We start from the raw sequence: 13779 nt of genomic DNA on the forward strand, positions 1-13779 counted from the left end.
GGTGCCGGTTTGTATCCCAACTGCTCTTCTTCTGACCGAGCTCCTTGCTAATATACCTGGGATAGCAGTAGAAGATGGCCCAAGTGCTTGGAACCCTGCCATCGCATGGGAGACCAGGAAGAAGCTCTTGTTTCCTGGCTTTGGGCTGGCCTAGCCCTGGCCACTGCAGGCATTTGAAGGAGTGAACCAGTAAGTGGAAGACCTCTCTCCCTCTGTGTCTCTTCCCTCTTTCTCTGTAACTCTGATTTTCAAATAAATAAATAAATCTGTTTTTAAAAAAGAAAAAGCCTTAAAGGAAACTTATAATTTCTGCCTAAAAACATTATTACTAACATTTCTGCTTAAATCATGAGGATTCTATGCAAAAATCACAAAAATATTTAATCGCAGAATAAGCATTTCCAGTTTAGACATTATAAATAAAACTTCTGTGAATATTTTTCAGATCTTCTTGTACACAGATATTTTCATTTTTTAATAAGAGTAAATTTATTTAAAAAGTTAGGAAATCACTGTTGAGGGTCAGGAGTTGTGGCACAGCAGGTCAAACTTCCACCTGCAATGCTGGCATCTAATATAAGAGCACAGGTTTGAATTTCAACTGCTCTTCTTCTGATCCAGCTCCCTGTTAATGCACCTGGGGAAGGCAGGTGCAGATGGCCCAAGTATGTGGGGAACCAGGATGGAATTTCGGTCTCCTGGCTTCAGCCTGGCCTAGCCCCAACCGTAGTGGCCATTTGGGGAGTAAACCAGAAGATGAAAGATCTCTTTCTGTCTATCACTCCCTTTCTCTGTAACTCTGCCTTTCAAATACATAAATAAATCTTTAAAAAAATAGAAATAGTTACCAAAAAAATAAATTGCTATTGAGGGTGTTGATAAATGATAGTAAACATTCCTGTGTGAGATAGAAGCCTCCAGATGTATCTGTTGGTGCAGTCGTAAGTATCCTCTGGTCTATTGGAATTAAGGATGGTGTCTAACATTAAAGGATTAATGACGCGAAGGGATTAGGAGCAAGGATTTACAATTACTGGTTAATATTCTGTTTCTTCTTCTGAGTGCTATTCACATGGGTATGTATGTCCAGTTTGTGAAAAGTGATCGTGCTGAATAATTAGGATCATTGCCTTCCCCGAATGCTCTTTTAACTTCGTTACATTAATGCCCCAATCACTTCAAAATTTATCTGCCATAGTAGCTAGTATTACTTTAACCACTCAGCAGTGGAAATGTAGACAGGTAAATAAATGCACTTGAAACACCACTTTTATGTGGAATAAATTTGAATATTTTTTCTGCAGATTGGATGTGACCACTTGGAGAGCAGAAGCAAACACCTGTGTCTCTCACATATCTTCCTGAGAATCTCAGCACTGTGCCTATTTCTTTGACATTCAGATCTCTGATTCTAATCCTTAAATGGAAATGTCATCCTGCTTACTATTGTCTTTGACAATGATGATTAAATTCTCTAAATCCCACTCAGTGAGATGATCTGTAGAGACTTAACCCAGGGAAGCACACTATGAGCCCATTATTGAATGAATTTGAGTTTGAAATTCTAGTAACGTTTGTATTTCCAAACTCCTTGTAGGTGACTTTCATTTCTCTTGATTGAAATGTGTATTTCTCATAGACATCTGAACTGGCAGATCTCCTCCTCAAAACCCCCTTAGGTTGTTCCACATTTTACTGCCTTAAAAAGTAATTTTGTCTCCTGTTTAAACATAAATTTTTGGATTTCAGTTTTAACAACTCAACAAACTATTAACAAAGGTGCATTTTTAACATCCCAGCACAGTGGTCTCATGGGAAATATTTCTTTCTTCAGAAGTGTTGAAGTCATCTCATCCTCTTGAGACAAGTTTTGCAGTATCAAAAGGGATTATAGTTCTTGCAAATCTACAGAGTAAGCCTATGTATTGCTCATGGAGGCTAGAAATATCAGAGTAACCATAACTGAAATTCTTTTTTTCTTTCCTTTCTAGTTAAAGATAAATATTTTATGTTCAGCCAAGGAAACTGTGGTTACAATGTAATATACATTGAAGAACATTGCCTGTTTTTTTTTTTTTTTGACAAAAAATTACAAGAAGAAACACAGTCGTGAATAAGTCTTTGCTTAAACATCCTAAGTGAACATTGCTGCTGCTAACGTATCTTTAGATGAGAAATCAAGATAAAAATATGGGTTGAAGCAGTATAAAAATAGATGATGGATATGCAACATTCAGAAATTGCTTCTCCAGGAGTTAACATCCAAATAAAATCAAGAAAAAAAATTACTGCTGAAGAAATTAAGGTTTGCATAAATGTGTCTTTATTTTAATCAGAGTAATTTTGTTGAATGGAGTGAGAAAAAAAAATCATTCTCTTGTAAAACTATAGAAATAGTAAGGCAAGCAGTTAGAACTATTGTTTTGCTTTGCTTTGCAAAATAAGCATTAAACTGGTGGTTTTGGAAGTAATATTGAAAATCAATTCTATATCATAAGAAATCTTTGAAACTCATTTTGTAGATGTTCTTCGCAGCATACTTTAGATGTTTTATTAAGTGAATACATGCTTGCCTCATGATAATTATCATTGTTTATGTGCGGAGTTTGCACAGTAGTCTGTGGGGATGTGCATTATATCTGACATCTGAAATAGGGCACAAAGTATGAACTTTTCCTGAATATGAGAAATCTTCTCTCATATTTGTTGAACACATTTACTGAGTTCCATAGCTTTCCATAAAGATTTCATGTAAAATCACCTTTTCATACCCTGTAAGAATGTTTCACATATAAATTACCATAATAGCCACAAAAATGCTGCTGGGATTATAATTATGGTTGGAAACATAAGGTTATTTTGCTATCATCTAACCAGAATTTAACTTTGGGAGTAAGAAACAGACCAATGATGTCACATAATTTATAATTGTTGTGCTTTGCAATTCAAATTTAGGCTTGACAGGATCTGTGTATTTGTATAAATTCACTCCTGACTTTTTGTACTCTGCCACGCTATATAACATATCTTTGTGGATTGATTTTTTTAAGTTTTTAGCCTTAATGTAGACTGTGCCTTGAATCTGAGAATAATTTTGGTAATGAGTATGAATTATATTTAAATGACTGGGATAGAGACATTAATAGAATGATCAATTGAAAAGAATGGAAAAATAAGGAGAAAAAGTAAAAATAAAAATAAGTGAGGTTAAGACAAAAATATTAGTTATTTTGTAATCATCTATGAGTATTCATACTTTTTTTTTTTAACACCAGAGCTGGAGTATGCAAAATATAGTAAGGTTCAAACACAATTTAACATATGACCCAATATTCTTCATAAGGAAAGGGCTATCATTCTTTAGGAAAGACAGATGTTGGATTTTGTAGGGGATAAACATGAGAGCCTTTGTATGATCTTAAAGAAGATATAACAATAAGAAAGAAATTAACAAAATTTTGAATTGTAATGTCTTAAATCTGAAAGAAAGTAGAGGGGTGATTGATGTGAATAAAAAGAAAAGAGGCTGCTCTGGAGAGAAACACGCAGAGCAGTGGTGCTAATGACAACTACTAGGGGTGGCCACTCAACATTTTAGTTTTTAAATAGATTCTTTTGTGAAACCCTCCTTTGTCATTGCAAACCTTCAGGGAATCCCAGTACTTACATACTAGGTGAGTAACACAATCCTTATGTGTGAGGACATGCTTTATGTCTGCAGGGGACTATATCAGAGAAAAGAGCCCAACAAGGTAAGATATATAGAGTTAAGATTTGTCAAGCAAACACAAATATTAGCTTTGAAAAAGCTAATATCTCTCAAAATAAAAGTAAAGATCAAAATACAGTCAAGACTCAGAACATAAAGAAAGAAGTAAATGCAAATCTTCAGGAAAACCAGGCAAGCAGAATGGACAGTGTTCGTGAGGATGTAAATCTTCACGAGGGTTCAGAAGTTTGATGAGGAAATTCAGCTCGCACTCCACACCTGGAGGTGCTCATGTCAACTTTTCATTGATTTTAAGACGGAACAGCAATGTCTATGAAAGAGAGTCATAACAATGAAGGAGCTTTGTTTAGCAAGGAGGAATGAGTCACCAGGTGGTGTAAAATAATTCAATGTAAAGTAAATGTGTTGGAAAAACTTTGAAATATGATAGAGAAGAAAACATTTGCAACAGGATAGATGTTCTGCTTCTTTGTTTTTACATTATAAGAGTTTATCAATGAGATGTTATCATTTTGCAATGGCTGGGCTTATGGACCTGGAGGAAAGAAAACAAGCTCAAAGACTTGTGTTTATTTAGTTACTGAAATTTTGAGCCAAGACTGTTACAAGAAAATGTTTATTGGCTGCTGCTAATGACTAGCAGAATATTCAGAGAAGTTGGGTGTGGGGAGCAATGTGTGTGTGCGTGCATGTGTGTGTGTGTGTGTGTGTATTTGGAGAACCTCAAGTGAAATGGATGTGTTGTGCAGGCCTTCCCTCCTCATTTCTAATTGCTTCTTATTTTCTTTAAGAAATAGAAGCCAACGATGAGGAATCACACAACAGTGACAGCCTTTATTCTTCTTGGCCTAACAAATGATCCACAGTTACAGGTGGTCCTTTTTCTTCTCCTTTTATTCACCTACATGTTGAGTGTCACCGGGAACCTTCTCATCATCACCCTTAGCCTACTGGATTCACATCTCAAGACCCCTATGTATTTCTTCCTCCGAAATTTCTCATTTTTAGAAATCTCCTTCACAACCGTCTGTATCCCCAAATTTCTTGTTAGTATGGCAACAGGTGATAGGTCTATTTCTTACAATGATTGTGCAGCACAACTGTTTTTCACTATTCTCCTGGGAGCCACTGAGTTTTTCCTGCTGGCCGCCATGTCCTTTGACCGCTATGTGGCCATCTGCAAGCCTCTGCACTACATGACCATCATGAGCCCCAGGGTGTGCAACTTGCTTGTCTTTGCTTCATGGTTAGCTGGTTTCCTGATCATTTTCCCACCCCTCGTGATGGGTCTGCAGCTTGACTTCTGTGCTGCCAACACCGTGGATCATTTCTTCTGTGATGTTTCCCCCATACTGCAGCTCTCTTGCACAAACACAGACACCATCGAACTGATGATGCTGCTGGCAGCCATCTTGACACTCCTGGTCACACTGGTGTTAGTGATTCTTTCCTACACGCACATCCTCGGGACTATTCTGAACATACCTTCTACTCAACAGAGGAAGAAAGCCTTTTCCACGTGTTCTTCCCACATGGTGGTTGTGTCCATTTCCTACGGAAGCTGCATCTTCATGTACGTGAAACCCTCTGCAAAGGAAAGGGTGTCGTTGAATAAAGGGATAGCCCTGCTCAGCACCTCTGTTGCACCCATGCTGAATCCTTTTATTTACACACTGAGAAACAAACAGGTGAAAGATGCTGTAAAGCACATGGCCAAAAAGCTCCAAGTCTTCTCACTGAAATGAACCAAGTTAAGGATGTGACTACAGTCACAAGTAAAATAACACAAGGAGAGCAGCGTGTCTCACAGCTCTCTTCCATGTCTGTACTCAGAACAATGTTTCTTGACCTGCACTTTTCACTGTGGCTACCTAATCAACACAGCCTGACCCATACTCCCAATTTTCCCTCCTGCTGAGAGCTCATAGAAAAAAAATGCTTATTTTTGGTTAAAAATGCCTTTTTGTTTTGTAGCTCTATAAACTTCCCCTCAAAATTCTCTCAGGTGGAGAAAAAAATTGGACTTCAGCGATACTCATTAAATTTGTCATTTCTTTATGAAGTGTGGAATCCGTTGCCTAGATTTCATCATCTAATGAGGTTATTCTTGGCAGACATAGAATCCAATTTTTCTTTCAGTAGATCCTAAGAGTAAATCACTTCAAAGGCATGTCTTTAATTATTTGATAGTTTTACAATTCTAGCCAGATTTAAAGACATAGTGTGTTTTTGGTAATGGGATAAAGCAACTCCAAAGAAATTTGTTCCTGCCAATGCGTTATCCAGATAGAAATTACAGCTGACATTTACTAGTTCCCACTAAAGTGCCAACCTTTGTGAAATGTGTTAGTTGCTTCTTCAAAACTCCATGAGTCAGAAATTGCAATGCTCATTTTTGGCAGAAAAAAATATAGAGCCTACAGGGCTTAAACCAAAAGCAAAACAAAAGCAGATACATAGATCACCTCACTTCTTTCAATAAACAGGCCCTTGATGTCCATTAACCTCTTGTACCTCAATAGAGATAGGAAGTGGAAATCTCTTCCTGACCCTATGTTATTAACTTTTCAAATTAGTGACAGCATATAGAACAGTAAGGTCGCATGGGATTTGGTAGACTGCCTTATTTTTCAAATTATGTAGCTTAAACATTAAAGTGAGGGAGCAAGTCCCTTGCTCTCTTGTATCTTCATTCACCATCAGTGAAGATATGCTATCTTGGTCCTGGAGATATTCTAAATGTTGTCTTTAATCATTGTACCACAAACCACTGGTTTCTAGCCGGCTTCCCTACTTTCCTGCTGTCCTCCCACCAGTCGCCTGATTCACTGATTTGGACCTTGCCAGTGAGAAAGCTTTCTCAGGCTTGTTGAGTCTACCAGAAGAATATCTTGCAGTAAAACGGCATATGGATGCCTGTGCTAAAATCCTTTAAAAAAAAGATTTATTTATTTATTTGAAAGTCGGAGTTACACAGAGAGAGAAGGAGACGTAGAGAGAGAGAGAGAGAGAGAGAGAGAGAGGTCTTCCATCCGCTGGTTCACTCCCTAGATGGCCACAACGACCAAAGCTGCGCCAATCCGACGTCAGGAGCCAGGAGCTTCCTCCGGGTCTCCCACGCGGGTGCAGGGGCCAAGGACTTGGGCCATCTTCTACTGCTTTCCCAGGCCATAGCAGAGCTGGATTGGAAGTGGAGCAGCCGGGACTAGAACCAGTGCCCATATGGGATGCCAGCACTTCAGGCCAGGGCGTTAACCTGCTGCACAACAGCATGGCCCCTAAAATCCTTTAAGTTACACTGTAGTTAACATTTTAACTTCATATACTGAGTAGATTTGGACAGAGAAGCCTCTACCAGCCCCTTGAGTTATTAGTTAGGCACAGAGGGTTTCATGTATATGGATTAGCTTCCCATTACCCAGGAAGCTTATGCTTTGGATAATACCAGTTCAGCCAATTTAGGTTGGAGAAATATGCCAGACTAACCGTGTATGTGGTGTTTCACCTAAAGACATTCTTAAACCACGCCCACATTCCACTACTTTGCTCACCTTTACTTACAAAGATAAATGTTAGGCATCTAAAGGGATTTCTAATGGAGAGGCTTGCTCCACAAAATCTGTAGAAATGTGTTTTAGGACAGGCATTGTGTAGAAGCAGATAAAACATGGAAAACAGACCTCTCCAGATCCACTCATTCAAAAAATAAAAGTGTATTATGCTCTTTCAAAGAACGTATTGTAGGTTAAGACCTTGATAGTGGAAGGAAAAAAAAGACTTTAGAGCTTTGAATGTTTCTGTTTGATCTTAAGAACAGTGGAATTGTGATGAAATGCAACCGATTCCAGCTGGATGAGTTATGTAATATTTCTCATTGCTTGTCTAGCCCTTGTGTATTGTTCTAAAAACTAAGCTTTAAATCTGTATGGTATTATCTGCTAGTATCTTTCTTTAGTTTAAAAAGAAGAAGAAAAAAATCCCAGTCTGTACTCAAGAAGTGCTGAAAACTGATTTGTGATGATTTTCAAGAGCATCTAATAACTTGTATCAGTTTTGTAAGAGAGAGGGAGAGAGAGAAAGAGAGAGAGGTGGAGAGAGAGAGAGGATGGCTGATGGTGTGGGAAGCAAGCACTTTAATCCTTTTCCTTTTTAATGACAACAGATTTCTTAACAAATGAATTTTTAAATCATAATGAAATCTTCATTATTCATTGTATCTTGATTATTTCTCCTTATTTCAATACTTGTATGTCAGACTAGTGAAATCAAAATGCTTAAATTAAAAATGTTCAAACATACTTTTTTAGTTTTACTTTGTGCAAAAAGACCACTATTGAATAAAAATAATTAAAAAATGGAGCCACTTAACAATGCAGCAAACCCACTACTGAATACATAACCAAAAGAAATTAAATTAAATCAGTCTCTTGAAAAGACATCCACTTTCTCATGTTTATTGCAGCATCAACAGTGACCAAGATATGGAATCAATAATAATGTTGAAGTCTTGTCATTAGCCACAACATGGATGAACCTGGAAGACGTATTTTGGGTGAAATAAACTAGTCGCTGAAAGGCAAAGACCCCATGATCTCACTACATACAGACTCTAAAAGTTGATCCCACAGAAGTTGAGCAGAGAGTGAGTTATCATAGGGCGGTAAGGGGAGGGAGGGGAGGATTGTCTAGTACATAAGCAAAATGTTACACTTCGATAGCAGGAAACCTCCTGATGTTGTTTTCCTCATCATGGTGACTATAATTAACAATAATATGTTGTATATTTCAAAAGGGCTAGGAGATGGGTTTTTAATGTTCTCAGCATAAAGATATAAATATTTGAGGTGATTCATATACTAATCACTGTAATTTGCTAATGTATATTAGATATGTAACATAGACATTTTTGAAATTTCATATTATAGCCCCTAAGTATATATTTATAAGTGTTTCAGTCAAAAAATTTGATTATTTGTATAAAAGTTTGCATTGAAAAATTTTAATTGATCTTAGCGTCTGTAGTTACAGGTTCAGTAGTACAAGCATCTGTGAAGATGTATGTAATGTGTAATGATCAATCAGGGTGATTAGCACTACCATCTCCTCAAATAGTATCATCCCTTTGTGGGAAATCTTCAAACTCCTCTCCTCTAGTTATTTTGAAATGTATAACTAGTTGTTACAGGCTATAGTTAGCCTGTAATAGTGATGCTGTTAGAACTACCCCCACCGCCATGGCAACTTGGTACCCGTGATTCCCCCTCCTCCCTCTTCCACAGAGCTTGTTACTCATTAGTGACCCCTAGTTGACTCTTGACTTTCGTGTGATGTACTTTCTTAGCTTCCACCAATGGGTGAGGGTGTGTGGTGTCTGTCTTCCCGAGGCCGGCTTACATCACTCACTGTCCAGTTCCATTAATTTTGTGACAAATGACAGAATTTATACTGCTTGTGGCTGAATAATATTCCATTGCATACATATGCCAAGATCATATTATCTGTAATTTTGACTTCTTTTCAATTTTCATACATAATTTGGTCAGGGTTTTTATCAAGAAGGGAAGCTGAGCTTTATCAGATACTTTTTCTGCATATATTGGAGGGTGGGGCCCTATTATAAGGGCTTTGAGTGTGGGCCAGAGTCCTCATGACTTAATAAATACTGTTATCTGGGTAATGGGCTGGCAGCCTTGGAGTTCAGCCCTCTTTTATCTGTTCTACATCAGCCCTCAGAAGCCAAAAGAAACCTCTTTTTTTAAAATAAATTACTCAGTTTCAGATATATAGTTACAGCAACAGAAAACAGACTAAGAAATAGGTCTAAGGGCTTCTAGCTTAAGTCTGGTTAACTTATTTTATTTAAAGATTTATTTATTTGCTTGAAAGTCATAGTTACACAGAGGAGGAGAGGCAGAGAGAGAGAGAGAGAGAGAGACCGAGAGAGAGACCAAGAGAGAGAGAAAGGTCTTCCATTTGCTGGTTCACTCCCCAGATGGCTGCAACAGCTGGAGCTGTGACAGTCTGAAGCCAGGAGCCAGGAGCTTCTTAGGGGTCTCCTACATGGGTGCAGGGGCCCAAGGACTTGGGCCATCTTCTACTGCTTTCCCAGGCCATAGCAGAGAGCTGGATTGGAAGTGGAGCAGCTGGGAACACGAACCGGTACCCACATGGGATGCCGGTACTGCAGGCGGCAGCCCCATGTCTGGTTAACTTTTATAAAAATGTCCTCGTGCCTCATTTTCCTGACCCTTCCATATGAAAGGTCTGAATACAAGCATATATGACTAGGGAACAAAAAGCTGAAACCACAGCTACAAGAATTAAGCATCCAAATTTGGTGCAAACCAAGGCAGAGAAAGACCTGGTATAGTCTCAGAGGTCAGGAGGAATGGGCAGGGGGGTGCAATGGGATCAAGGCCGTGGCTATGTTCTGACTTGTTGATTCGCCATCTTTGTGTGTTGTCTCACTCACGACTCTGATTGGCTTGCATTCATATCTGCTTTGCAACCTTAGTAAGCCTAAACAGGAAGGAAAAAGAAACCCTCTTTTACGAAGTGACAATTCTCAGAATTTACGTGAATTATCTCCACTTACATAATTTTGCCAGAATCTAGTCCTATAGCAGTAATAAGGGCAAAGAAGACTAAAGGAAGGAACTTTCCATTCTATTGAAGATGGAGAGTGTTTGCTTATGCAAAACATATGTTTATGAATTCCGCACAATCTCACAGACTGCAGAAACGAAACTGAAGTGTATATGGAACACGAAATGCTTAGGTGTACACAACAAACTAGTAACGGTTCATTTACTTTGAGGTTCATATTTGTCTAAGAATTGCTAAACTCTCCATTTTATAGATTCTCATCTTTTATTCTGACATAGAAATTTTCTTTCTACTTCTAAATCCTCAGCTATACATCTGTGATTTCAAAACATGAATGCGTTGAAGGGCAAACACATATTAGGGCAGTTAATACTGAGTTCTCACTTTAAGAGTTTCTCAATGAATACACATTTTGCTTTTTCAAATGCTTAGTGCTTGGGGAGAACAGTTGTGTAGCAAATAAATTGGTGATCCTTTGGGAGGTGGTGTTTTGGGATCTCATATGCTTCTGAGAGTTCTTTAGGGTCTTCAGATAATTTCTTTCAGGGTACAAAAAGTGTACACACCAGTAACTCAAGAGCTGATACGTTTTATATGGCACTGTGCACAATACCTAGACATGGAGTCAATCCAGAAATAAGCAAATTACAGTAAAGGGGGAGCTTAATGCACTAGGATAACTGCAATAAAATAGCTAATGAAGCCGCTTCCTGGACTGCCAGTCACAAGAGGAAAAGCAATCATGGATTGCAGGTTGGAATGGAGTTGGCTCAGAGAAGAGGGGAGTAGCAGTGTGCTCAGCTCAGCACACTATAAAATCCTTCATTGTTGAGGTGTAGATGGTTTTTAAGAGTAAATCTGTATCATGATATTTTTAAATACATTTTTGTGTTTAAGATAAATATTTGCATTTGAAAACATTTTGACAGACTTCTTTTAGATTCAAAAATGAAAACAATATTTTTAAAATTAAAGATAGCGCTTCCTAAAAGATATATTGTAACTCGAGTTTGTTAAATTTTTATGTGTTAAGCATTAGTTATTTTTCCCCTATCTTTTTCATTTAGATTTAGCAAACATAGAGAAAGAAGATAATTGTAATATGATGATAATTTCAATTTGGGAAGCTTTTATATTTTTTAAATTAATCTGATATTCAGACTATTTATCACATCTAAGCATTTGTAGGCTCAACTTCTAATGTTTTCATCACATGAAGGTTATTTATTTTTTGTAGTATGTGTTGGGAGGTAATTGTTGTGGGTGTTTGTCAAAGTTGGACAAAGGGGTGATATGATGCGATAAAATTATGATTTAGGTGTTTTGGATACACTGATTCCTATGATTGTTGTGGCTGGGTAATTGGTACAATGAAAAACATTCTATAATAGATTGCTTAAAAGTATATGAACTTGAAAAGAATGTCCAAGAAAAAGAAAAGGCAATGCTTTGGCCAGTGCCATGGCTCACTAGGCTAATTCTCCACCTGTGGTGCCGGCACCCCAGGTTCTAGTCCTGGTCAGGGCACAGGATTCTGTCCTGGTTGCTCCTCTTCCAGTCCAGCTCTCTGCTGCAGCCCAGGAAGGCAGGGGAGGATGGCCTACGTGCTTGGGCCCTGCACCTGCATGGGAGACCAGGAGGAAGCATCTGGCTTCTGGCTTCGGATTGGCGCAGGGGCAGCGCGCCAGCCATGGCAGCCATTTAGGGGGTGAACCAACAGAAAAGGAAGACCTTTTTCTCTGTCTCTCTCTCTCTCACTGTCTAACTCTGCCTGCCCCCCCCCAAAAAAAGAAAGAAAAGGCAATGCTTTTCGCTTATGAATGTCTATGTAATTATATTACGTATAAGCGAAGACTTTAGGGATACATAAAAGGCTCCAAAGAAATTTTGACATTTATGCCTATAAGAGATCTTTAAAAGTCATGAAAATGTGCATGACTGAAAAACTATGCTTGGATTTCAATTTTTGGCATTCAAATAAACTCATCGTTTCTTTCCATTCTTCGATGAGCCTTTGAAGTTCCCATGTGGGTGTCTTTAGTGGCAGAAGCGCCTTTGGTTCCGATGAAGCCTTGCGGGTGTCTGAGCTCTGCTTCTGCTCAGGCTGTTCCTTCGCTGAGGAATAACGCACCTATTTTTTTTTTTTTAATTTTTTTTTTTTTTTGACAGGCAGGGTGGACAGTGAGAGAGAGAGACAGAGAGAAAGGTCTTCCTTTGCCGTTGGTTCACCCTCCAATGGCCGCCACGGCCGGCGCGCTGCGACCGGCGCACCGCGCTGATCCAATGGCAGGAGCCAGGAGCCAGGTGCTTTTCCTGGTCTCCCATGGGGTGCAGGGCCCAAGCACCTGGGCCATCCTCCACTGCACTCCCTGGCCACAGCAGAGGGCTGGCCTGGAAGAGGGGCAACCGGGACAGAATCCGGCGCCCCGACCGGGACTAGAACCCGGTGTGCCGGCGCCGCTAGGCGGAGGATTAGCCTAGTGAGCCGCGGCGCCGGCCAGAATAACGCACCTATTTTATCTCCCTTTAGCACCTATCTTAGAATCCAATTCTTCTATGTAAGCTTCTTTCAATACTATTGGAAACAACTTTTATTTGTCCTTAGATGTTTCTTATTTGTGCATATGTCTACTTGATAATATGTTTTACAGGTTGAAATAATCATCCTGACATCCCCAAGTCAGAAAACATTGTCTTTGATAGTACCGTTCCCAGCACACACACACACACACACACACACACATCTTATTTTATGTCCTTGATGGTGACCGTATGTGGGAAAGAAATTGGCCTTAGAATTACCATTGATCTTAACTCCCAGTCCACAATTTACTACCTGTGCAACTTCAACAGCTTTTCTCTGAGTCTCCTTGTCTCACTTAATGCATGTCAGAGGTAGGAAAGAGCTACCCACTGTGGATATCTGTTTGATGGGATGCTAGATGGACATTTGAATGTCCTTATGATAGGAAATGCGTACTTCTAACATTTTGTCAACATTGTGCATCTGCAATTTACTAAATACCGCTCATCTCTTTTAGGTCACACTGAGCTCAAAATTTTTCCTGTTCTCACCTCATATATGGACAAAGAACAAAAATGTAAGAATAAGGAATAAAAGCAGGAGAGAAATTTCACTGGCAAATATTTCCTATTCATAATATGTACTTACCAATTTTAAATTTATTTAATCTTCTTTCGATTATTTTCTTCTCATTATCCTATTTCTAAAAAATCCTTCTGTTTCTCGAGTTTTCCATATAGGTTGTCTTTGCATCTCCTGCTTCATACCATTTACTGAGCCCGTTTCTCACTTCTCCTATATCCCCACATCTCACCCACGCGTCATTTGCCTATGCCATTGTCAGAACTGTAACCTCAGTGGAAACCGGAAGGGCTTGCTACACACCCATTACCTCAGTGTTGCTCTTCACTTGGACTTG

At 38.9% G+C, this 13779-nt stretch overlaps 1 protein-coding gene across 1 annotated transcript; it reads left to right on the forward strand.

Annotated features, from left to right (window-relative positions):
• The first annotated feature begins 3674 nt into the window (after positions 1–3674).
• OR6C74 (olfactory receptor family 6 subfamily C member 74) lies at positions 3675–5614 on the forward strand. The gene has a single exon (XM_008256588.4). The coding sequence runs from the start codon at positions 4537–4539 to the stop codon at positions 5473–5475; it is 939 nt and encodes a 312-aa protein (XP_008254810.1). The 5' UTR covers positions 3675–4536; the 3' UTR covers positions 5476–5614.
• The last annotated feature ends 8165 nt before the right edge of the window (positions 5615–13779 follow it).

The sequence above is a fragment of the Oryctolagus cuniculus genome, chromosome 11 (genome assembly GCF_964237555.1).
Source record: "Oryctolagus cuniculus chromosome 11, mOryCun1.1, whole genome shotgun sequence".
NCBI classification, from domain to species: Eukaryota; Metazoa; Chordata; class Mammalia; order Lagomorpha; family Leporidae; genus Oryctolagus; species Oryctolagus cuniculus.